At 47.4% G+C, this 26042-nt stretch overlaps 2 protein-coding genes across 2 annotated transcripts in view; one reads left to right on the forward strand and one right to left on the reverse strand.

Annotated features, from left to right (window-relative positions):
• Positions 1 to 24486, forward strand: LOC130541667 (putative postmeiotic segregation increased 2-like protein 2). Its single transcript, XM_063605845.1, has 4 exons — positions 1 to 1426; positions 21421 to 21507; positions 21687 to 21789; positions 22908 to 24486. The coding sequence occupies exons 1-4, from the start codon at positions 1330 to 1332 to the stop codon at positions 23098 to 23100; spliced, it is 480 nt and encodes a 159-aa protein (XP_063461915.1). The 5' UTR covers positions 1 to 1329; the 3' UTR covers positions 23101 to 24486.
• Positions 1 to 26042, reverse strand: part of LOC117981049 (speedy protein E12) — a 105782-nt gene that overhangs the window by 67317 nt on the left and 12423 nt on the right. Inside the window, exon 3 of the mRNA XM_063605847.1 lies at positions 12350 to 12568. Coding sequence (XP_063461917.1) covers positions 12350 to 12568 — 219 coding nt within the window. The remainder of the gene's footprint in view (positions 1 to 12349; positions 12569 to 26042) is intronic.

Here is a 26042-nt window from a genome sequence, read left to right on the forward strand (position 1 = left end):
TTGGTTAACCTGGGCATGCACAGGGTACATGACCTTCAACCTGCGGGTCGATGGCAATTGAAAAACAACTGACAACTTCATTACATAAAAGTTGAACTGATTCGGGTGCGGTGACTCACGCCTGTAATCCCAGCACTTTGGGAGGCCAAGGCAGGTGGATCACCTGAGGTCGAGGAGTTCAAGACCAGCCTGGCCAAAATGGTGAAACCCCGTCTCTACTAAAAATATAAATATTAGCCAGGCGTGGTGGTGCACCCTTGTAATCCCAGCTACCCCAGAGGCTGAGGCAGCAGAATGCTTGAACCTAGGACGTGGAGGTTGCAGTGAGCTGAGATCGTGCCATTGCACTCCAGCCTGGGTGACAAGAGTGAAACTCCATCAAAAAAAAAAAAAAAGTTGAACTAGATTTGGTCTGATGCAGTTACAGATTTACAAACCACGTCCCACCCTCCTGCCAACACCCTCCACTCCTCATTCTTGAGGGATTAGGGATGGAGGTCATGCTTCTGTATCGACTTCATGCTGACCAGGGGCACTTAGTCCCCTAAAGTGAGAGGAATGAAACTCTTGGGCTTCTGAGTTCAGATGAGTTCTGGGGTCACCCGGAGTAGCTTGAAAGGCTGGTATTGTTGTAATACCAGCTGAAGGTGGAAGTGTTGGATCCTGGAGGACAAACAGCTCACCATCCATTTAAATAAATAGGACCAAAAAGTAACAGAACAGTGGCCACGAGGGGCCCCAACAGAGGAAGAAACCAGGTGAGGTGTGGTATAGTGGACTCGACTGCCTTCTAAATCTCAGTGGTTGTCCGGGTGCGGTGGCTCACGCCTGTAATTCCAGCAAAAGAAGAGCCGAGGCAGGGTGATCACGAGGTCAGGAGTTCAAGACCAGCCAGGCAAACATGGTGAAACCCCGTCTCTACTGAAAATACAAAAATTAGCCAGGTGTGGTGGCGTGTGCTGTAGTCCCAGCTACTAGGGAGGCTGAGGCAGAAGAATTGCTTGAACCTGGGAGGCGGAGGTTGCAGTGAGCCGAGATTGTGCCACTGCACTCCAGCCTAGGTAACAGAGCGGGACTCCATCTCAGTCAATCAATCAATCTCAGTGGTTGAACTACCCTTGATATGGTTCAGCTCTGTATCCCCAACCAAATCTCATGTCAAATTGCAATTCCCAGTGTTGAGGGAGGGACCTGGTGGGAGGTGATTGGCTCGTGGCGGCTGACGTCCCCCTTGCTGTTCTCGTGATAGTGAGTGAGCGCTCATGGGATCTGGTTGTTTAGAAGCGTGCAGCCCTCCCACTTCACTCTCTCTGTCTCTCCTGCTCCACCATGGCCAGAAACGTGCCTGCTTCCCCTTCGCCTTCTGCCGTGATTGTCAGTTTCTTGAGGCCTCCCCAGCCATGCTTCCTGTACAGCCTGCAGAACTGTGAGTCAATTAAACCTCTTTTCTTCATAAATTCCCCAGTTTCCAGTAGTTCTTTAGAGCAGTGTGAAAACAGACTAATGGACCCTTCTGGTTGAAGGAATGTAGCCATTCTGCTTGTTTAACTATTTCCTTTCTGTTCATCTCTATTTCCCGGGAGGTGTTTATCCAAGTGCAATAGGAGATATTGGTGACTGCAGAGTCCCCTCAGTGTTCTGCTAGTAAATAGTTGAAGGTTGATCAGTGATCTCCAGCATTTTCAGTCTGGCATGGAAAAGCCCCCATGTAACTGGTAAAGGTATCAGTAAGCACCAGGAGGTATCTAAATCCACCAGGAGCCATAGGCATCATGTTGATGTCCATTTACCAGTCTTCCCTGGCAAGATTCTCTGAATTGTACTGCCTTGGCCAAAAGAGGTATGGGAGGGGCTGGGCACAGTGGCTCACGCCTGTAATCCCAGCATTTTGGGAGACCAATTCGGGTAGATCATTAGAGGTCAGGGGTTCAAGACCATCCTGGCCAACATGGTGACATTCCATCTCTACTGAAAATACAAAAAGTTAGCTGGGTTTGGTGTTGGGTGCCTGTAATCCCAGCTACTCGGGAGGCTGAGGCAGGATAATCACTTGAACCTGGGAGGAGGAGGTGGCAGTGAGCTGAGATCTCGCCATTGCACTCCAGCCTGGGCAACAAGAGCGAAACTTCATCTCAAAAAATAAAAAAAGAAGTCTGGGTGTGGTGGCTCGTGCCTGTAATCCCAAGACTTTGGGAGGCCAGGATGGGTGGATCATGAGGTCAGGAGTTCAAGACCAGCCTGGCCTAGATGGTGAAACCCTGTCTCGAGTAAAAATACAAATATTAGCTGGGCATGGTGGCACACACCTGTAATCTCAGCTACTCAGAAGTCTGAGACAGAAGAATTGCCAAAACCCGGGAGGGAGAGGTTGCAGTGAGCCGAGATCGCGCCACTGCACTCTAGCCTGGGTGACAGAGCAAGACTCCGTCTCAAAAGAAAGAAAGAGAAAGGAAATTCCCCAGGGAAGTACCTCAGCTTATTTCATGAAGAGGTACTGAAGGAAGCAGAGGCACGTGGAGGACTTCCCCACCTCGTGCAGCTATTTGGGCCATGGCGTCTGAAATGTATTATTTCAGAGTCACCCCTTTGATGACCTTGGCAGTGGACTGCAGTCATCTGTTTAGGCCTTTCCATGGCCCGTGTCAGTGCCGGTATTTCTGTCTGTTGCACATTTGATTTCCTTGCTGTTGGCATTTAGAAGGCCCCCTGTTTCCCAGATCACACCACGGGCATGGACTGCAGAGATTGCGTCTTGTGAGTCTGTAGAAACAGTCAAGGCCTTGTCCTCTCTTAGGTCCAGAGCTCAGGTTAATGCAGATTTTCCCAGCCGTCTGTGCTGAAGTCCCTGTGGGGAGGCTCCCGGCTGGTTTCCTGTAGGTAGACAGCTACACATCCTGCCCTTCATTGGCTTCTTTTCATGAAGCTCCTGCTGTCTACAAAACATGTCTCCCTTTTCTTCTTGAACCACATCTCTGTTATTGAAACTCTAGAAGTCAGCCAGGCACAGTGGCTATGCCTGTAATCCCAGCGCTTTGGGAGGCCAAGGTGGGCGGATCACCTGAGGTCAGGAGTTCAAGACCAGCCTGGCCAACATGGCAAAACCCTGTCTCTAATACAAATACTAAAATTAGCCAAGCATGGTGGCCACTGCACTCCAGCCTGGGTGACAGAGCAAGACTCTGTCTCAAATAAAGAAAGAGAAAGTATCATGCTTTTCAGAGTTCTGTGGGTTGTTATAGTGAATTATCAAACCTGAGGACGTGGTGGGAACCTCCAAATTTGTAGCCAGTTGGTGAGAAGTACATGCGGTCTGTGGATACCCAAGCTTGCAGCTGCATCTGAAGCGAGGGCAGCCTAGCGGGGGCTGGTGGCCTTAACCTGTGGCATTTGATGTAACATCAGGGAGTTGACATCAGAATTACATCACACAGGCCAGGTGCAGTGGCTCATGCTTATAATCCCAGCAATTAGAAAGGCAAGATAAGAAGATCGCTTGAGCTTGAGTCTGAGCCCGCAGTGAGCTATGACCGCACCACTGTACCCCAGTCTGGGTGACAGCACAAGACCCCGACACCAAAAATAAAAAAGAAAAATCACAAAGAATTGCATGGCAGAGTGCCTGTCTTTCACAGCTTGAACTGTTGCAGGAACTTTCTTTTTTTCTTTCTTTCTTTTTTTTTTTTTTTGTGATGGAGTCTCGCCCTTTCACCCAGGCTGGAGTGCAGTGGCACCATCTCGGCTCACTGCAGGCTCCGCCTCCTGGGTTCACACCATTCTCCTGCCTCAGCCTCCGGAGTAGCTGGGACTACAGGCGCCTGCCACCGCGCCCAGCTAATTTTTTGTATTTTTAGCAGAGATGGGGTTTCACCGTATTAGCCAGGGTGGTCTTGATCTCCTGACCTCATGATCTGCCCACCTCAGCCTCCCAAAGTGCTGGGATTACAGTCCTGAGCCACCACGCCTGGACTTTTTTTTTTTTTTTTTTTTTTTTGAGAGGGGTTCGGGAGACATATTCTCTGCTCGTGATTCTCCTGCCTGGTCTTGAACTCCTGCTGGGATCACAGGCGTGAGCCACCACGCCCAGCCACCTTTAGAGTTTTCTTACCACCTGGTTTTCCTCTCTCAGTATCTTTCTCTCATTTCCTGCTTTAAAACTCTAGCTTGGGGTCTGGGCACAGTAGCTCATGCCTATAATCCCAGCAGTTTGGGAGACTGAGGCGGGTGGATCACTTGAGGTCAGGAGTTTGAGACCAGCCTGGCCAACATGGTGAAACCTTGTCTCTACTATTTTTACAAAAGTTAGTCAGACGTACAGGCGGGTGCCTGTAGTCCCAGCTACTTGGGAGGCTGAGGCAGGAGAATTTGCTTGAACGCGGAGGTGAAAGTTGCAGGGAGCCGAGGTTGTGCCACTGCACTCCAGCCTGGGAGACAGAGTGAGACTGTCTCCAAAACAAACAAACAAACAAGCAAAAAAACCCTGTAGCTTGGGATCAGCCTTCTCTTCTGTTGTTTTTCTTTAAAAAATAAAAATTAAAAATAGGCTTCAAGTGATCCTCCCGCCATGACCTCCAAAACTGCTGGGATTGTAGGTGTGAGCACTGCACCCAGCCTTATGTTTTTTTCTACATAAAAAGCAGCACAGGATTATCTTCCAAAGCTAATAAATATGTTCAAATAACCACAACCCCATTAAGGAAAAATGTCACTTGACAGCAAATAATCAATCCAGACCACAATATGATCACACTCACTGTGAAGGTGAGAAAAGTTCATCTTTATTATGTTTCCCCAAGAGATGCACTGCACTGTTCTCTTGAAAACACACAGCTCGTGTCCTCCTTTAGAACACACATCCTCTTTAAAGTAACATACAAACATGCCAAAACAAGATAAAAAATTCCATCTGAATTCTCACATTTCAAACATACACTAAATATCAAATAAAAATTTATTTTTACAAGAATTTAGGGGAACTACCACATAGCTATTAATGTAATATATATGTTAACTAAGTATCATAGATAAAAACCATGCTCCCTTCAGCAGCACGTGTAATAATAGATACCAAGATTGAAAGGTAAAAGATTTAGGATGAAAAGAATCCTCTCTTAAAAAGGAAAACAAAATTATATGTATGTGTATACAACAGTTATAACACCCATCACACAGCTTTATAGAAACAGCATCTATTCAAAAATACCAGTATTTCCAAAATATTTAAAATAATATTGAAAGTAATAATAATATTTAAATAAATAAATATAGTTAATAAATATTTCAATAAATAAAATAATATTTAAATAATTCTATACCCATGCTTTTCAAAATAAACCAATAAAATAGATAGTATATATTAGACATGTTAGTATATATATCTGAGACATGTTAAAAATCACAACGGAATTCTCACAATTCAGTCACAAACCTAAACAGCAAATAAAAATTTCTATCACCAGAATTATGTTTTTTTCTGGTGGGGAACTACCAATAGCTATAAATAGAAGAGATTATTATGGAAGTATCATAGATAAAAAGAGTGCTCGCTTCAGGAGCACATATAATAATACAGAAAAAAATTAAAGTTAATAAAAGATTTAGGATAAAAAGAATTCTCACTTAAAAATGAAAAGAAAATTATCTTTATGTATATATAACAACTATAACTCTCATCAAAGAACTCTACAGGAACAGCATGTTTTCAAAAGTACAACAATTTCCAAACTATTTGAAATAAACCTATTAATAATTCAATGGCCAACATTTTCCAAACAAACCAATAAAATACAGAGTGTGCATGAAGCTATCTGTTACAGTCTGTGGCACTCATATTTCACAAAGAATTCTGTGCCAATCTGAGCCCCTGCACTGTGCCTTCAAATGCTCCTGGACTGTGGCAAGCAAGTCTGTAAGAAACAGGACCTCCAGGTTCCGTCCCAGGGAGGTTGGCATTCAGCAATATAAAAAGGGAGGTGGTGCCGCAGGAAAGGGTGGAACTGGAAACACTCCTGGTTTCTTACTTTTCTCCAAGGACTCCTAGAAGTACCCCACCCCACCCCTGCTCCTTGGAGGACAACGTGATCACTGTATTCAGCTCTGTCAAGAATGGTCCAGGTTCTTCTAGATGATCTGCACAAATGGTTCCTCTCCTCCTTCCTGATGTCTGCCATTAGCACTGGAATAAAGTTCCTGCTGAAAATCCACATCTCCCCTGGGTCCGGTGTTCTGGAAGTGAGAGAGACAATGTCACACCTCAAGGAGGCAGCTCTCTAGACAGGAAGGTTATTCACGTCCCATGTCAAGTCTAGCTAGAGTTCAGAGCAATTGAGAAGTGCAATTTTATCTCCTGCCTTTCATTCTATACCCTGCTTCTGAACCATCGTGTTCAACTGTGAAACTCACGCTTTGGTGACCCTGACTCCAAAACTTAATACACCCAAGGTCAGCCCCAGTGCTCTGCTTCATAGCAAGGACTTTGGGTGGGTCTTCCCAGGGAGTAGGGCACCCTCAGAGAATGTGGCTTTGGACTTCATCACAGCTGGGGCCTTTTGTGTCACTTCAGATCTAAACTTGTAACCGTGCTAGATCTGTTTCTAATGTGACAACATCACAAACCACGAGTCCAGATGCCTAATCCATAATCCTACCTCCTCATGACAAAGTCTCATGCTCTGTGCTCAACATGGTTAGCTGCACAAGATGTAAACCAAAGCTTCACTGAACCCTCGACCCAAATCGGTAACTCAAGTGCGTCAATCATAATGAACCTCCCCGAACTCAGTATTTATGATTATTTTTGAGGCAGGGTCTCACTCTGTCACCCGGGCTGGAGTGCAGTGGCAGGATCACGGCTCCCTGCAGCCCCGACCTCCCAGGCTCCAGCGATCCTCCTGCCTCAGCCTCCTGAGTAGTTGGGAGTAGAGATGCCTCCCACATCGCCTGGCTAATTTTTGTATTTTTGTGGAGAGGGGATATCTCGCCACGTTGCCCAGGCTTGAAGCCAGATCAAGCAATTGGGTTCCTTGGATTTCCGAAATAGACCCCAATATTCTGCCTTTACCCCGGAGGATGCAGATGTACCTTCTCTCAGGCCGATGACCTCAGGCCTCCACGGTCCCTGGAGCTCTAGGAAAGGTGGGCGCGATCTCGCGCCCACACCCAGTGCTCTGGGTCATAAGCCTGGATCTGGAAAAACAAACGTGCTTTGAGAAGACGGGGACTCCCCAGGATACCCCTCTCTCCCCTCGTCCAGCCTCCAGCCCACCCGATTCCTCCCCACATCCTCCACGTCCCCAGGCCCCACCCACCTCTTCCAACTCCTCCAGGGAAACCCAAGCCCTGCAGTGCATGTAACAGAAGAAGTGGAACCGATGCTTCCGGAACAAGGCTATCTGAGAGCAGTTCTTCCTGGCCCTCGGGTTCATGTAACGGCATAACTGGAACCAAAGCTCATGGAGCAAGGATATATGAGAGCGGGTCTCCTCGTACAGGAAGCAGATGATGTTTTGTTTGGGGGCCTCGTCGTCCTCCTCCATGTCATTGGCCAGATAGCTGAGGACAGAAATCAGGTTGCTGCTCAGAGGCACCACCAGGAGAGACCTCCGGCTGAGGTCAGCTTCCCAGAGAGGAAGGTAAGTCCCTAGCTCAGGACTGGCACCCACCCTGCAGAGAGCCACACCTTCCTCAGGAGGGCTCTGCTGGACAGAGACCTGATCAAGGGCGTCTCCCACTCCTTCAGGATGGAGACAAAAACCCAACTGGTGACCAAGAGTGGTGGCTTAGGCCTGGAATCCCAGCACACTGGGAGGCCGAAGCAGGAGGATCACTTGAGGCCAGGAGTTTGAGACAGGCCTGGGCACCATAGCAAGACCCTCGTCTCTATTAAAAATATAAAAAATACGCCAGACGCGGTGGCTCATGCCTGTAATCCCAGCGCTTTGGAAGGCTGAAGCAGGTGGATTGCTTGAGACCAGGAGTTTGAGACCAGCCTGGTCAACACAGAGAAACCCCATCTATACTAAAAATACAAAAATCAGCCTGGTGCGGTGGCACACCCATTAGTCCTAGCTACTCAAGAGGCTGAAGCATAAGAATTGTGTGAACCCAGGAGGCGGAGGTTGCAGTGAGCCAAGATTGGGCCCCTCCATTCCAGCCTGAGACACACAGCAACACTCTTGTCTTGATAAATAAATAAATAAATAAATAAATAAAAACTGTCCAGGTGTGGTGGCACAGCCCTGTAGTCGGAGCTAATCAAGAGGCTGAGGTGGGAGGATCGCTTGAGCCCAGGATATGGAGGCTGCGGTGAGCTATGATCTCACCACTGCACTCCAGCTTAGGGGACAGGGCAAGTCTGTCTCAAAAAAAAAAAAAGCAATTGAATACATTGATATTTTGCCAGGACCCTGCCTTCTACAGGCATCTAGTCTAATGGCACTGGGAGTAATCAGAGGAGATGTCCTAATCCCAATGTCACATTATAATAGGATGTAACTGGAGAGCTACGGGCATGCAGAAGTTGGAAGATGAGGGAAGGCATCACAGAGGCTGTAGGGTGAACCGACTTCAAGGAATGGGTGCTTCCCTTCAGAACCACGTGTGTGGGACACCCAGACAGAAAACACAAATGCAAAGTCAAGTGGAGGGCATTTGGAAGGAGCAGTGAAGCCAAGCCAGGAAACACCAAGATGGCGAGCCAGTGTGGTTGTAGAGATTGTAGAGAGGGTGGAATTGGCACTGTGGACCCTGGCCTCGATAGAGAAAGACATCAGCTAAGGAAGTTGTTCAGGTGGGCGGTGAGGTTGTCGTGCTTTGGAAAGATGTTCAGGCTGCACTAGGAAGCCCCTTGGCTTGGGGAGAGACTCCAGGAAACCCCAGCAGGGAGCATTTGACAGTGGATTCGAGTGATGCAAGGGGGACCTGGACTGTGACCTCTGTCACGGGAACCCAGAGGAGGTTGATGGCTTTTGCGGTTGATGTGGGAAGGAGAGAGAGAGAAGAACCGGAAACGTCTGCTTGCTGGGGGAAGTGTCATGTCCGCTCCTCCGCTCCTTTTCTTCTCCCCTTAGGAGCGGTTCATGGTTCCTTTTGTTTTTTGTTCTTTTTTTGTTTTTTTTTTGTTGTTTTTTTTTTTTTTTTTGAGACGGAGTCTCATTCCGTCGCCCAGGCTGGAGTGCAGTGGTGCGATCTCGGCTCACTGCAAGCTCCGCCTCCCAGGTTCATGCCATTCTCCTCCCTCAGCCTCCCGAGTAGCTGGGACTACGGGAGCCCGCCACCACACCCGGCTAATTTTTGTATTTTTTTTTTTTAAGTGGAGACAGGGTTTCACCATGTTAGCCAGGATGGTCTCGCTCTCCTGACCTTGTGATCCGCCCACCTCGGCCTCCCAAACTGTTGAGATTACAGGCGTGAGCCACCGCACCTGGCCTGTTTTACTCTTTTATTTGTACACTGGCATTGGAGTTTGTTTTGTTTGCCTGTTTTTTTTTTTTTTTTTTGAAAAAAAGTCTCACTCTGTTGCCCAGGCTGGAGTGCAGTGGCTCAACCTTAGCTTACTGCAACCTCCACCTCCTGGGTTCAAGGGGTTCTCTTGCCTCAGCCTCCCAAGTAGCTTGGATAACAGGTGCACACCAACATGCCCGACTGGTTTTTCTATTTTTAGTAGAGACGGGGTTTTGCCATGTTGGCCAGGCTGGTCTCAAACTCCTGATCTCAGGTGATCCGCTTGCCTCGGCCTCCCAAAGTGCTGGGATTACAGGCCTGAGCCACCACGCCCAGCCTGAGTTTCTTTTTAGAGACAACAGTCTAAGATACTATAATCCTGTCTTTTTTGTACACAGAATAAAGAGGACAAATAGGTGAAAGAATAAATGAAAGGCTGCAATCCCACTTCCCCCGCTGTCCCAGGGCATTGGATATTGATGGATAGGAGGCAGCAAACCACTCACAGAGCCAGGAAGAAATGAATGCGTTGGTATTGCCAGGAGGGGAGGCCGGCCCGGCTGAAATACGCTATGACCATAGCCAGGAGATACTGATGGAGAGAAAGGAACACAGAGAGGGAGAGGTCACATCTTGGGAGAGGAAGATTGTGGAGATAGTGGAATGGGGGTCTGGGGAGGGGTTGCCCATCAGAGAAGGGACCTCAGCATTGGGGTGACTGTGCTCATGTGGAAATTGCGGGGTGGAGGGGTATTCAAAGGTCGGATGCAAATCCGAGAAGCCGGAGGAAGGGTTTTCGGTGATGCTCCCAGGATGGTGGGCTCTGATGGGATCTTGGGAGGGGGTGTGTCTAGGTCGGCTGGTGTCAGGAGGGTCTTTTGTGTGCCAGGCAGAGAACTGTCCCAAGGAGCTGAGAGTAGAGGGCCCAGGAGCTTCAGGACTGCAGCCAGACTGTGGCCCAGGGCTCAGATCCCAAAGGACCCATAGGAGAGGCAGGGGCCACTCATTCACTCTGCAAGAGACCAGCAGAGTCCTGAGAGAGATGCTGACAAATCATAAAAAGACAAAGAATAGCCGGGAGTGGCAGCTCAAGCCTGTGATCCCAGTACTTTTTGAGAGGTGGAGACAGGAGTATCACATGAGCCCAACAGTTGGAGAACAACCTGGGCAACACAGCGAGACCCTGTTTCTACGAAGATTTCAAAAATTCATCGAGCATGGTGGCATGTGCCTAGTCCCAGCTCCTCAGGAGTCTAAGGAAAGAGGATTGCTTGAGCCCAGGAGTTAGAGTGAGCTATGATCATGCCACTGTACTCCATCCTGGGGAGCAGAGCTGGACTCTGTCTCAGAAAAAAAAATGTGTGGGTGCCAAGACTCAAGACCATGGGAGCTGGTCAGACACAGTGCTGATGTCTGTAATCTCAGCACTTTGGGAGGCCAAGGCGGGTGGATCACCTGAGGTCAGGTGTTCGGCACCAATCTGGCCAACAGGGCAAAACCCCGTCTCTACTAAAAACACAAAAATTAGCCAGGCGTGGTGGTTCACGTTTGTAATCCCAGCTGCTTGGAGGCTGAGGCACGAGAATCGCTTGAACCCAGGAGGCATCAGCTGCAGTGAGTCAAGACCGAGACACTGCCCTCCAGCCTGGGCAACAGAGCAAGACTGTGTCTCACAAAACAAAAACAAAAACAAAAACAAAAAGAAACTGTAGGAGCATCTGGTGGGAGGTGGTGGAGGGAGAACTGTGGGTTTGGAAGCTGCGCCCTCCCCCTGGCCGTGCGTTAGAACAGGAACACAGTTACATAGAGAACAACCTTACCTTGTCCGACACCCTCAGATCTTTGTCCCAGGCCAGGAATCTTTTAATGACAGGATCCTCTGTGATTAGAGAGCAGATATCAGCGTGAGAAGCAGGACAGGGTTTCCGTGGGAGCAGCAGGGCAGTGAGGAGAAGTGTGCCTCCCGGGGGAGAGTCTCAGGATTGTGGCCGCGGGTGAGGTGGATGGGAGAGGGGAGAATGACTTTCACTGGGCAAGGGAGAGAGGCTCCTGCTCTGAGACTCCCCTGAGAAGAGGCCGAAGGAGGCCCTGGGTGTGAGAATCTACAGGATGTAGAGCTGGGAATCAGCCAGGACCCCCTCCAGCAGACACGGAGGGACCACTGCAGAGTCATAAAGGAATTCCCATCATTTCCTCATGAGGCAGTCACACATCAGGGTGTGACCATGGCCTTGGTATCCCTCACTATGGATGGAAACACTTAGGTTTAGAAAAGTCGGTAAGAAACATTAAGTTTCAGAGGGCACAGCTGAAACCACTTTTTTGATTTTTGATTTTGTTTTTCTTTATTTGATTTTTATTTTTATTTATTTATTAATTTATTTTGAGACAGAGTCTTGCTCTGTGGGCCAGGCTGGAATGCATTGGCCTGATCTTGGCTCACTGCAACCTCTGCCTCCTGGGTTTAAGCAATTCTCCTGTCTCAGCCTCCCGAGTAGCTGGAACTACAGGGATGAGCTACTGTGCCCAGCCTTGGTTTTTCTTTTGACGCAGACTTTTGCTCTGTCACCCAGGCCGGAGTGCAGTGGTGCAGTCATAGCTCACTGCAGCCTCAAAGTCCTGAGTTCAAGCAATCCTCTTGCCTCAGCCTCCCAACGTGCTGGGATCTCAGGCGGGAGCCACAGCGCCTGGCCCAAAACCAAGCTTTCTTATCCCAAGCACCGACCTTTATCAAGTCTACCTAATCCTCTGTTGTCTCCTAAGTGTCCCTCATGAGTGATCACTTCAGAGTCCTCCCGCATGGAGAGCTCACCCACTGGGGCATATTTTTCCCATTGGAAAAGTGTGGTTATTGGAAGTTTCCTCTTTAGAAAGAACAGGATTGGAGGTGCTCTCTGGGGTGTCCTCCTACCAAGCAGCCTGTTGAAGGCCTCGTAGTACTCAGGGAGCACGAGCGACACTCGCCGTCGCTTCGCCTTCATCTTGAGGCCACACAGCGTCTCCGCCACCCAGGTCTCCTCAGGCTCAGGGGCGAGCTCCTGCTCTGGCTCATCGTCAGATTCATCCAAACACTCCCTCTTCCTTTTCCAGCCAAGGGACCTACGTGGGGGGCTGGGATCTACCCCAGGGGCTGAGTAAAGAAACCAGGCCACCGTGTAATGCTTCTGCAACTGATCACGTTAGACCCCGACCCCAAACCCCAAACCACTCTCCATCCTCCCCAGCCTCGCAGACTGCTGGCTTCTCCAAGCCACCTTTCTGACTTTCTCCTCTGCTCAACCCCATGTGCCACTCCTTCCCCTCCCCATTCTTCCCTCTCTCTGTCCTCAGAACACTGCCTCATATCCTTCCCTGGTCCCTGGCTCTCTGAGTCCCTCTTTTTTTTTTTTTTTGTTTCGAGACAGAATCTTGCTTTGTCACCCAGGCTGGAGTGTAGTGGTGCAATCTCAGCTCACTGCAACATCCATCTCCCGGATTCCAGTTATTCTCCTGCCTCAGCCTCTCAGGTAGCTGGGATTACAGGTGCCTGCCATAATGCCCAGCTCAATTTTGTACTTTTAGTAGAGACAGGGTTTCACCATGTTGGCCAGGCTGGTCTCAAACTCCTGGCCTCAAGTGATCCGCCTGCCTTGGCTTCCCAAAGTGCTGGGATTACAAGTGTGAGCCACTGCACCCAGCCTGAATTTCTCCATTCTTCCCACACACCCTCCCCAGGTTCTCCTTCCTGACCTCTGACCTTTCTTTTTTTCTTCCTCTTTATTTTTTTTGAGACAGCATCTCACTCTGTCACCCAGACTGGAGTGCAGTAGCACGATCTCGGCTCACTGCAACCTCTTCCTCCCAGGCTCAAGTGATTCTCCTGTCTCAGCCTCCCAAGTAGCTGGGATTATAGGCACACACCACTACCGCCTGGCTAATTTTTGTACTTTTAGTAGAGATGGGGTTTCACCATGTTGGCCAGGCTGGTCTTGAACTCCTGACCTCAGGTGATCTGCCCGCCTCAGCCTCCCAAAGTGTTGGGGTTACAGGGGTGAGCCACCACGCCTGGCCCCCTTCCTTCGTCTTAGTCAATCGTATGCCACCTCTTCTTCCTCCAGTCCCCTCACCTGATGGTCCCGACACTTCATCATCCACCACCTCCTGGAGGGGGTACCCTGAGGTGCTCCGCTGGGGGCTCTGCTCTTCCTGGGGCTGCGGTTGATGGCTCATCATGATCTTTCCCAAAATCTGTCCCATCTCACCGAACCTAGTCTCTGTTCTGTCCTTGGTCTTCTTCTGGACACTGCTGGGATCCAGAAGAGTGTGTTATCAATTCTCGAGGCTGGGAGAAGTCAGGAGTGGAGAACAGCTCTGAGAAGTTACTGTTGTCCAACTGAACTGCCAGGTGCCGACAGAGTCCGGTCCCTCCAATCAGGAAGGTCGGAATCTCTGATGTCATCGTTCATGCCAACCTGGCAACTAGTTTGAACAAAAACACATGTAACTGCCAGGCTGATCTCTTGTCCTGGAGATCCTGGGTGAATGGTATCTCCTGCCACTGTCCCAACCTCAGACCACTGTCCAAAAGCATCTTCAGGGTCTCCGCATCCCTCTGTTCCCTGTCCCAGCAGAGGCTGTGTCCTCTCCGCTCAAAGCTTGAAGCGTATTGGGGTCTCCTCTTCTCTGTACATGCCCGTTTCAGAGTCCGGTCTGGTGGGAGAGGGATCAGGATGGGAAAGAAAAGTAGGGTAAGCAGAAACGATGAAACCTTACAAGAGTGAGATTATCATGTACAAGAGATCCCAGGAACATTGACTTGATGAAAAAGTCACATCAGAGCACTCAATTTGGCAGAGCTTTTCTGCCGAATGTCTACTGACATTCACTGTCCGAGATTCTGTACTGGGGGTACACGCGTCCTCTGCCCTAAGGCATCTTTGAGTCCAAGAGATATTTTGAGGACTGGAAATCATAGGAAACTGCCCATGAGTTCACACATATTTCCAATGGTGTCCCCAATTTCAGGGAGTCCACGGATCACCTAAAGCCAGCCCCTCCAGTTTGGCTAAGAAACTCTATATATCAAGTTTTGTATCATATGTATTGCTCTTAACTCAGAAAATTCCACCATTTTTGGCAGTGGTTTATTTATTTATACCATTGAAGGAAATGGTTTATTTATGAATCTATATTATGGATATTCTATAAGATACTGGGTGTACAAAAAGACTAAGTCGAAAAATCTCAGCTGTGCACAGTGGCTCATGCTTGTAATCCCATCTCTTTGGGTGGCCAAGGGAGGAAGACTGCCTGAGGCCAGCAGTTCGAGACCAGTATAGGCAACATAGCAAGAGCCCATCTCTAAAACAAAACAAAACAAAACAAAATTAGCCAGGTGTCGTGGCTGGCACCTGTGTTCCAACAACTTGAGAGACTGAGGTGGCAGGAGGATTGCTTGAGCCTAGGAGTTAGGGGCTGCGGTGAGCTGTGATCGTGACACCGCACTCCAGCCTGGGCAACACAGCAAGACCTTGTGTCAAAAAAATTCTTTTAATTAAATATAAAAGAGTTTCATGACATTCAGAGACCATCCAAAGAACCTGTGGGTTCCGGCCAGGCACAGTGGCTCACACCTGTAATCCCAGCGCTTTGGGAGGCCATAGCAGGTGGATCGCTTGAGGTCAGGAGTTTAAGAGCAGCCTGGCCAACATGGTGAAACCCCATCTCTTCTAAAAATACAAAAAATTAGTCAGGCATGGTGGTGGGTGCCTGTAATCCCAGCCACTCAGGAGGCGGGGGCAGCAGAATGGCTTAAACTTGGGAGGCGGAGGTTGCAGTGAGCCAAGGTCGCACCATTGCACTCCAGCCTGGGCAACAAGAGCAAAACTACATCTCAAAAAAAAAAAAAAAAAAAAAAAAGAGAACCTGTGGATGAGTTCCCACATGGCTTCCTAACGGGCTGCGGCTCTCCTAGGAGTCTCTCGCTCATGGGAAAGGCACAAACTGAATGCGGGAGGAAATCCCATTGCTGTGGAAGTCCCATTGTTAGGAAGCTCTGCTTTTCTGGAGTTCAAATTTGCATTCATGATGCTTTAAACCGTCAGAGCTGGGTGTGTCCTCCTACAACAAATCACTTTACTCTCTCTCTCTCCTAGTTAACAGGCTTTCAAATATTAGAACATCCATGTTCTGACCTCATTAAAATTGCTCTTTTGTGGAATGAAAAGCTCTGATTTAACCCGTCTTTAAGCCTGGTATGCATATTCCTCTCTGTTCCGGCCACCTTGTCTAGACACACTACACTGAGGCAGTGCCCATCTTAGATGATGTTGACACATTGTCAAAAAATGGGCAAACCAGGTGCGGTGGCTCACACTTGTAATCCCAGCACTTTTGGAAGCCGATGCCGACAGATAACCAGAGGTGAGGAGGTTGAGATCAGCCTGGCCAACATGGTGAAACCTGTCTGTTTTTCTGTAAAAATACAGAAACAATGAGCTGGGCGTGGGAGTGCACTTCTGTAATCCCAGCTACTTGTGGGGCTGAGGCAGGAGAATCACTTGAACCGGGAAGGTGGAGGTTCCAGTGAGCCGAGATCACGACACTACACTCCAGCCTGGGCGACAGAGTGAGACTCCGACTCAAAAAAAAAAAAAAGTGCCAGACAGCCCAGGTTTGGTCTGATATGTTCAGAAAAAAGCAAAACAGTCACCTCTCACCTTTTCTTTTCCTGCAATGATGCCGTTTAATACAACAATGGCTGTAGGTATGCTGCAGAAATATCATTCAAGTGAAACAGAAGGGCTTTCCTGGCTGGACACAGCGGTCACTCCTGCAATCCCAACACTTTGGTTGGCTAAGGTGGGAGGATTTCTTGCGGCCAGGAGTTCGAGGCTGCAGTGAGCTGTGATCCACCACTGCATTCCAGGCTGGGCATCAGAGTGAGGCCTCTCTCTAAAAAAAACCCTTCACTCCCCAAAAAAAGGGATTTTCAAATACCAGCCTTTCAGCATGAGGATCACATGGAGGAACATTAAGACACAGATGCTGGGACCCAGCCCTATTGATTGTAATTAAAAAACTGAGGTGGGGCCTGATTTAGCTCCGTCATTGGAATCCATTCAGATTTGAAATTCTCTGAGTTGGACAGTGCAAGAGAGATCCTAAAGAAAACAAAGTCACTGTGGACTGAAATGAGCTGACAAGGTTTTCTGAGCGTGGTGAAATATGATCTGGGCCTCGCTTGGGAGGGCTGTGGCCAGGCCTTGAGTCCGTGGCTCAGTGGGGCCTTCTGAAACAGCCTCCAAGCCGCGCCCCCCCCCCTTCATTTGCTAGTGGATGACCCCCTCCAGCAGCTTTGGTGCTGATGGGAATAAGTCGACCTGCAGCGGAAGTTCAGCCCAAGTCTCAGCCCAGCAGCTTCTCCACACCTGTCCGGGGTCTGGTCATGCTGCCGTCTCTGCGGTTCTCTGCGGAGTCGTGGTTTCTGTACCTTGAAGAGAACTTCCCCTCTGGGACCCAGAAACCCAGTGAATCCTCAGGAAAAAAGGGAATGAAATTACTGAAGACAACTCTGTGGCGGGGAGATGGAAAAGAGGCTCTCTCTTTTTTTTTTTTCCTAATATTTTGAGACAGAGTTTCGCTTTTGTCACCCAGGCTGCAGTGCAGTGGCTCCATCTCGGCTCACTGCAACCTCTGCCTCCCAGGTTCAAGCGATTCTCCTGCCTCAGCCTCCCGAGTAGCTGAGATTACAGGCACCCACCACCACTCCCGCCTAATTTTTGTATTTTTTTAGTAGGGACAGGGTTTCGTCATGTTTGCCAGGCTGGTCTTGAACACCTGACTTCAAATGATCCACCCGCCTCTGCCTCTCAAAGTGCTAGGAATACAGGCATAAGACACTGCACCCGGCCTGTTTTTGTTTTTTAGAGACAAGGTCTCTGTTGCCTTGGCTGGGGTGCAGTGGTACAATCAGCTCTCTGTTGCCTCCTGGGCTCAAGCAATCCTCTTCTCTCAGCCTCCCAAGTAGTTGAGACTACAGGTGCATGCCTGTAGTAGATATAGCATCTTGCTCTGTTGCCCAGACTGGTCTTGAACTCTTGGTCACAAGCGATCCTCTTGCCTTGGCCTCTCAAAGTGCTGGAATTACACGCGTGAGCCATTGAGCCCAACCAGATAAGATGATCTTTAAGGGCCCTTCCCATGGTACCATATCCAAGTCAGCGAGACTGTGGCTATAGCAAGTTTAACATAACCAGATACGCTAGTATTATGGGCTGCATGGTGTGCCCCCCACCCCTAATTCGTGTATTGAAGCCATGACCCTCCAGACCTTAGAGGTGACCTTATTGGAACCAGAGTCTTTACAGAGGTGATCAAGTTAAAATGAGGTCACTAGAGGCCAGGCACGGTGGCTCACACCTGTAATCCCAGCACTTTGGGAGGCCGAGGCAGGCAGATAATGAGCCCAAGAGACCGAGACCATGATGTCCAACATGGTGAAACCCTGTCTCTACTAAAAATACAAAAATTAGCCAGGCGTGGTGGTGTGGGCCTGTAGTCCCAGCTACTCAGGAGGCTGAGGCAAGAGAATCACTTGAACCCGGAAGGCAGAGATTGCAGTCAGCCAAGATCATGCCACTACACTCCAGCCTGGGTGACAGAGTGAGATTCTATCTCAAAAAAATAAAAATTAAAAAACTAAAAACCTACAGCACCGCCTTTTACATAATGCAATGGTTTGGTAAGCACATGCACCCCAGGGAGGTAGTGGCAGATTCAGTCAACCTTCCCAGCAGCGTGGAGACGCAGTCAGGCATAGCAGGTGTTGATGTGGTTTGAACCCACAGCTTGGCTCAAATCCACACTCCCCTACTTAGTACCGAGTGAAGCCACTTACCCTCTAAGTGCCTTACTTTTCTTTTCTTTTCTTTTCTTTTTTCTTTTTTCGAGATAGAGTCTCGCTCTGTCACCCAGGCTGGAGTGCAGTGGCATGATCTTGGCTCACTGCAAACTTCGCCTTCCAGGTTCAAGCAATTCTCCTGCCTCAGCCTCCCAAGTAGCTGGGATTACAGGTGCCCACCACCATGCCGGGCTAATTTTTGTATTTTTGATAGAGATGGGGTTTCACCATAGTGCCCAGGCTGGTCTCGAACTCCTGACCTCAAGTGATCTGTCTGCCTCGGCCTCCCAAAGTACTAGGATTAGAGGCATGAGCCACCACACCTGGCCACTTTTCTTATCTATATTTGTTATGTGGATGACTTGTGTTAACGCAAATAAGATGCTGCTCGTCATCTTTAAAGAAAATAGGTGGCAACCTGTTATAGCAAGTCCTGTTTTTATTTGTACTTATGAGGCTTTAATTAAACGCTAAGAATTAAAATGCACATAATATTAGACTTTACCTCACAAACTGGCTTCAATTATTCGATGAGACTTATATGTATTACTTAAATGAGGTTAAATTTAACCTTTAAAAAATGATTTATTGTGGCTGGGCACAGTGGCTCACACCTGTAATCCCAGCACTTTGGGAGGCCAAGGCAGACGGATCACTTGAGGCCAGGAGTTGAAGACCAGCCTGACCAACACGGCAAAACCCCATCTCCGCTAAAAATACAAAAATTAGCCAGGCATGGTGGTGCACACCTGTAATCCTAGCTACTCAGGAGCCTGAGACACAAGAATCGCTTGAACCCGGGAGGCAGAGGTTGCAAGGAGGTGAGATCACACCACTGCACTCCAGCCTGGGCAATAGAGTGAGGCTCTGCCTTAAAACAAAGAAAAATGATTTTGGGGGATGATGGGGTGTCACTATGTTGACCAGGCTTGTCTCAAACTCCTTGCCTCAAGCAATCCACCCACCTCAGCCTCCCAAGTAGCTGGAATTACAGGCACATGCCACCACGCCTGGCTAGTGTGTGTGTGTGTGTGTGTGTGTGTGTGTGTGTGTGTGTGTGTGTGTGTGTGTAGAAACAAGGTCTTACTGTGTTGTTTAAGCTGCTCTCAAACTCCTGGGCTCAAGTGATCCTCCCACCTCGGCCTCCCAAAGCATTGGAATTACAGGTGTGAGCCACCTCACTGAGCCCTCCACCTTTCAGCTGAACGCAGAAAAGTACAATCTTTTAACCCAAAGCGTTCCTCACACTTAGGGTCAGGAAGAGCCCTTCATGCCCTGGAGGCAATTACTAACCCTCTGCTAAACACTCTGACTCTGGGTGTGAGAAACACACCTACTGTGCCCCACATATTTTTCCAAATACAACTTAATTTAGCCTTCACGACAACCCTGGAGTGAAGGATCATTAACTTTATTTCATAGATGTGGAAACTGAGACTCAGAGGCAGGAAATGACCTCCTTCTGGAGGCTGCAAATTCTTTGATGCTCCTTTGATCAACAGGTGGGAGCTGGCCAGAGGTGGTGGCTCACACGTATAATCCCAGCACTTTGGGAGGCCAAGGTGGGAGGATTGACTGAGGCCAGGAGTTTGAAACTAGCCTGGGCAACATAGCAAGACCTCATCTCTACAAAAAATACACAAATTAGCAGGGTGTGGTGGTGCACACCTGTAGTCGCAGCCACTCGGGAGGCTGAAGTGGTAGCATTGCTTGAGCCCAGGAGGTTGAGGCTGGAGTGAGCCATGATCAAGCCACTGCTCTCCAGCCGAGGAGATGGAGATAGACCCTGTCTCAAACAACAACAAAAAAATAGGTGAGGGTCAGCCAGGCATGGTGGCTCACGCCTGTAATCCTAGAACTTTGGGAGGCCAAGGTGGGAGGATTGCTTGAGACCAGGACTTCAAGACCAGCCTGGGCAGCCTAGCAAGATCCCATATATCCAGGCCTCATGTAATCCGCCCACCTTGACCTTTCACTTAGCATAACATCCCCAAGTTCAATCATAGTGTTACAAGTGACAGGATCTCCTTATTTTTAAGGCTGAATTAAATACTCCATTGTATGTATATATCACATTTTCTTTATCCATTCATGTGCGGATGGACATTTTTTTCTTGCTCCTTTAAAATAAGTTCACTATCTATTAGCCTGGGCAACGTAGCAAGACCCCATGTCCACAAACAATAAAAACGATTAGCTGGGTGTGGTGGTCTGTGCCCCGTAGTCCCAGCTACTCAGGAGGCTGAGGCAGGGGAGCACTTGAACCTGGAAGGTGGAGGCCGCAGTGAGCCATGATCACACCACTGCACTCCAGCCTGGGTGGCAGTGGTGTCTTCAAGAAAGAAATAATAAAATAAAATAATTTCATCATTTATCTCACCTAAATATGTATTCTTGAATACTATTGTTTTGCCTGGTCTTTTTTTTTTTTTTTTTTTTTTTTTTTGAGACGGAGTCTTGCTCTGTTGCCCAGGCCAGAGTGCAGTGGTGTGTTCTCGGCTCACTGCAAGCTCCGTCTCCTGGGTTCATGCCATTCTCCTGCCTCAGCCTCCCGAGTAGCTGGGACTACAGGTGCCCGCCACCACGTCCGGCTAATTTTTTGTATTTTTAGTAGAGACAGGGTTTCACCGTGTTAGCCAGGATGGTCTCAATCTCCTGACCTCGTGATCCGCCTGCCTCAGCCTTCCAAAGTGCTGGGATTACAGGCATGAACCACCGCGCCCGGCCCCCGTTCTCCTTACTGGGTATGTTAAAATTATTTCTTTCAAAGGAAAAGGCTGGTCAAAGTCCAACGGTCTTTACAACTAATTGATCACAACCAGTTACAGATTTTTTTGTTCCTTCTCCACTCCAACTGCTTCACTTGACTAGCATAAGGAAAAAAAAAAAGAGGAAAGAAAGAAAATGCTAAACTATTTAATCTGGGCTAGTAAATAGCCAGAAAGAACTTTATAAAAATGAAATATACAAAATGACACTAGTATGTTTAACTAAAGGTCTAGTTATGACACTTAAATTTGCACGTTATAGATAATATCAATATAAAAACTGATAGCATGGGTCCATTTTTAATAAATATATAAATATTTTAAACTTTCTAGATCTAAAGCTTAAGGACTATGGAGTGGATCTCATTGAAGTTTCAGGCAATGGATGTGGGGTAGAAGAAGAAAAGTTCGAAGGCTTAAGTAAGTTAACTTTTTCTAATCCTATTATAAAATAATTGGGCCACATGTCTTAGAATTTTGAGTAACACTGTCTTGGGAAACACAAAAACAGTTTTTTTAAAGCCAGTTACTAGATATCATGTATATTTATTGTTATAGCACTTGAAATATCTTAGTCCTTACTTTATACTCTCTTTCAGCTCTGAAACATCACACATCTAAGATTCAAGAGTTTGCCGACCTAACTCAGGTTGAAACTTTTGGCTTTTGGGGGGAAGCTCTGAGCTCACTTTGTGCACTGAGGTGATAAAATATTTTTATCCATTCACTTGACCCCTTAGAAAAACCTCTCTGAAAATTAATTGGAATCATTATTATTTACAATTTTCTGTCTCAATATCTCAGCTTCTAGCTTCTGAATTCTGTTTTGTCTCACTGCCAATCTAAGTCCTAGTACTTCTGAAATGTGAGCAATAAATGAATGAAATGAAGCAAATAGTATTGTTAAAAAAATTGGTTACCCTTATTAGAACAGTAACTTCTCAATTTGAACATAACATATAGGTAATAAATGATAGTTACCATTGGTTTTCATTATCAATTTTTAGGGAAACATTTCACCAAAGCACTACTTAATTATAGCACAGATACTAAATTTTTATAAATAACTACATGCACACACACACACGCACACACACATATATATACATACATATATATATATATATTTTTTAGAGTCACACACTGTCACCCAGGCTGGAGTGCAGTGGCACAGTCTCAGCTCACTGCAATCTCTGCCTCCCAGGTTCAAGTGATTCTTGTGCCTCAGCCTCCTGAAGAGCTTGGGCTATAGCGTGCACCACCACTCTTGGCTAATTTTTGTATTTTTAATAGAGGTGGGGTTTTGCCATGTTGCCCAGGCTGGTCTGGAACTCCAGGCCTCAAGTGATCTGCCCTCCTTGGCCTCCCAAAGTGCTGGAATTACAGGCACGAGCCACCGCACCCTGCCCTACATATACCTTTTAATTATAATATCTTTTGGATTCTTTAAAACATTTTTTTAAAATTTTAAAAAATTCTTTAAAAAAATTCTTTTAAAAATTTTTGTTTGAAGAGTAATAACAAAACAAATCTCTGAGAATCAATAAATCTTGAGATCATTTATGGTTTTGCAATTCAACCTGAAAAACGAAGTCAAAGTTTTTATCAAAACAAAGCATGTTTAGTGCTCTCTGTCTCACTGTCTTTTAGATGCCAGACCTTAGATTTTATGATGACTCCTCAACTGTTTAGATCTCAGTTATCTCAGAGGGATCATCAGCTTTTTAAGAAAGTTTTGAGAGAAAAGCAAGTGAAGAGTAGTCAGTGCCCAACATCACGGATCTCTCACTGAACACACCATGCCTGGTATTCTCTCACAGCGATGTCACCATTTCTACCTGCCACGTATCGGCGAAGGTTGGGACTCGACTGGTGTTTGATCACGATGGGAAAATCATCCAGAAAACCCCCTACCCCCACACCAGAGGGACCACAGTCAGCGTGAAGCAGTTATTTTCTACGCTACCTGTGCGCCATAAGGAATTTCAAAGGAATATTAAGAAGGTACAGTAAATTAATCCCGGTTTTCAAGAGTATTGGTTAATGCACATGAGCAAAAGATTTTACTAAAGATGTTTATTCTTCAGTTGATTCTCTTCCCCTAATTTATTGAGAAATGCTTTATTTGCATTTCTCATTAAAGACTTAACTTCAGGATGATTTACTTTTTTCTTTTTATCACATAGTGTTTATTAGGACTGGGAAACATAGTGAGACTCTGTCTCTATGAAAAATTAAAAAAAAAATTGACTGGGCATGGTGGCATGCACCTGTAGTTCCAGCTACTTGGGAGGCTGAAGTGGGAGGATCACTTGAGCCCAGGAACCTGAGACTGCAGTGAGCTATGATTGCGTCACTACACTTCAGACTGTGAGACAGAGTAAGACCCTGTCTGGAAAAATATATATACATAGATATACATTTTCTTTATTTTTTATTTTTATCTTTTTTTGAGATGGAGTCTCACTTTGGCGCCCTGGTTGCAGTGCAGTGGCGCGATCTCAGTTCACTGCAACCTCCACCTGCCAAGTTCAAGCGATTCTCCTGCTTCAGCCTTCTGAGTAGCTACCATTACAAGCACGCGCCACCACGCCCAGCTAATTTTTGTATTTTCAGTGGAGACGGGGTTCCACCATGTTGTCCAGGCTGGCCAGGCTGGTCTCGAATTCCTGCCCTCAGGTGATCCGCCCACCTCGGCCTCTCAAAGTGCTGGGATTACAGACGTGAGCCACCATGCCTGACCTTATGTACTTATATTTTTATGAGAATATTTCTCTTGGTTTTCTGATAAATGAGTTACTGGAACCCTTATGAATTTGAATGCAAATGAAACAGCTAAATGTTATATAATTGTTGTGTTTAAAAAGCAGATTATAAAACTGTCTATATTATATGATTACAGTTTTATGAAAACAAAACAACAGGCCTAAATGTGTATAGTATAAAGACTGGAAGAGTCAGCACTTCCATGTTCTCAGCGGTTATCCTTGGATGTGAGATCTCATGCACTTTTTGCTCTCTTCTTTGTGCCTTTCCATTTTGCATGCATATTTCTTATAATCTAAAAAGTTACTTAAACATATGCAGCTAAAAACTTTTTTTACTTGTAAAGCATTCGGTGCTAATTTTAACTTTTTTTGTTTAGACGGAGTCTTCTCACTCTGTCGCCCAGGCTGGAGTGCAGTGGTGTGATCTTGGCTCACTGCAACCTCCGCCTCCTGGGTTCAAGTGATTCTCCTACCTCAGCCTCCCAAGTAGCTGGGATTATAGGTGTGTGTCACCACACCCAGCTAATTTTTGTATTTTTAGTAGAGATGGGGTTTCACCATGTTGGCCAGGCTGGTCTTGCACCCCTGATCTCAAGTGATCTGCCCACCTCAGCCTCCCAAAGTGCTGGGATTTCAGGCGTGAGTCACCACGCCCGGCTTTTTTTTTAAAGCTTTTTTGTAAGTCAGCCAGCAAGAACACAGGAGGAAGTACTCAAATCTCCCTTACACAGCTGGGGGCTATGTCAGGTTTTATAAGCGTAGGGTAATGAGGTGTGATTTGATTGGATCTTGCAATAAAGTAATGCTGGGAGGTGTGATCTGACTGGATCCTGCCATGGGGTGACACCAAAACTCAATGTGATTGGATCCTGGCTCCTGCCTTGGGGTGTCTGGTTCTTAAATCGGTCCGAGCTCTTCAGGCTGAGCTCTTAGGTTCCACTCCACGGTGGCACGCTTGGTTAACCTGGGCATGCACAGGGTACATGACCTTCAACCTGCGGGTCGATGGCAATTGAAAAACAACTGACAACTTCATTACATAAAAGTTGAACTGATTCGGGTGCGGTGACTCACGCCTGTAATCCCAGCACTTTGGGAGGCCAAGGCAGGTGGATCACCTGAGGTCGAGGAGTTCAAGACCAGCCTGGCCAAAATGGTGAAACCCCGTCTCTACTAAAAATATAAATATTAGCCAGGCGTGGTGGTGCACCCTTGTAATCCCAGCTACCCCAGAGGCTGAGGCAGCAGAATGCTTGAACCTAGGACGTGGAGGTTGCAGTGAGCTGAGATCGTGCCATTGCACTCCAGCCTGGGTGACAAGAGTGAAACTCCATCAAAAAAAAAAAAAAGTTGAACTAGATTTGGTCTGATGCAGTTACAGATTTACAAACCACGTCCCACCCTCCTGCCAACACCCTCCACTCCTCATTCTTGAGGGATTAGGGATGGAGGTCATGCTTCTGTATCGACTTCATGCTGACCAGGGGCACTTAGTCCCCTAAAGTGAGAGGAATGAAACTCTTGGGCTTCTGAGTTCAGATGAGTTCTGGGGTCACCCGGAGTAGCTTGAAAGGCTGGTATTGTTGTAATACCAGCTGAAGGTGGAAGTGTTGGATCCTGGAGGACAAACAGCTCACCATCCATTTAAATAAATAGGACCAAAAAGTAACAGAACAGTGGCCACGAGGGGCCCCAACAGAGGAAGAAACCAGGTGAGGTGTGGTATAGTGGACTCGACTGCCTTCTAAATCTCAGTGGTTGTCCGGGTGCGGTGGCTCACGCCTGTAATTCCACCAAAAGAAGAGCCGAGGCAGGGTGATCACGAGGTCAGGAGTTCAAGACCAGCCGGGCAAACATGGTGAAACCCCGTCTCTACTGAAAATACAAAAATTAGCCAGGTGTGGTGGCGTGTGCTGTAGTCCCAGCTACTAGGGAGGCTGAGGCAGAAGAATTGCTTGAACCTGGGAGGCGGAGGTTGCAGTGAGCCGAGATTGTGCCACTGCACTCCAGCCTAGGTAACAGAGCGGGACTCCATCTCAGTCAATCAATCAATCTCAGTGGTTGAACTACCCTTGATATGGTTCAGCTCTGTATCCCCAACCAAATCTCATGTCAAATTGCAATTCCCAGTGTTGAGGGAGGGACCTGGTGGGAGGTGATTGGCTCGTGGCGGCTGACGTCCCCCTT

This window comes from Pan paniscus, chromosome 6 (assembly GCF_029289425.2).
Source record: "Pan paniscus chromosome 6, NHGRI_mPanPan1-v2.0_pri, whole genome shotgun sequence".
Taxonomy (NCBI): Eukaryota; Metazoa; Chordata; class Mammalia; order Primates; family Hominidae; genus Pan; species Pan paniscus.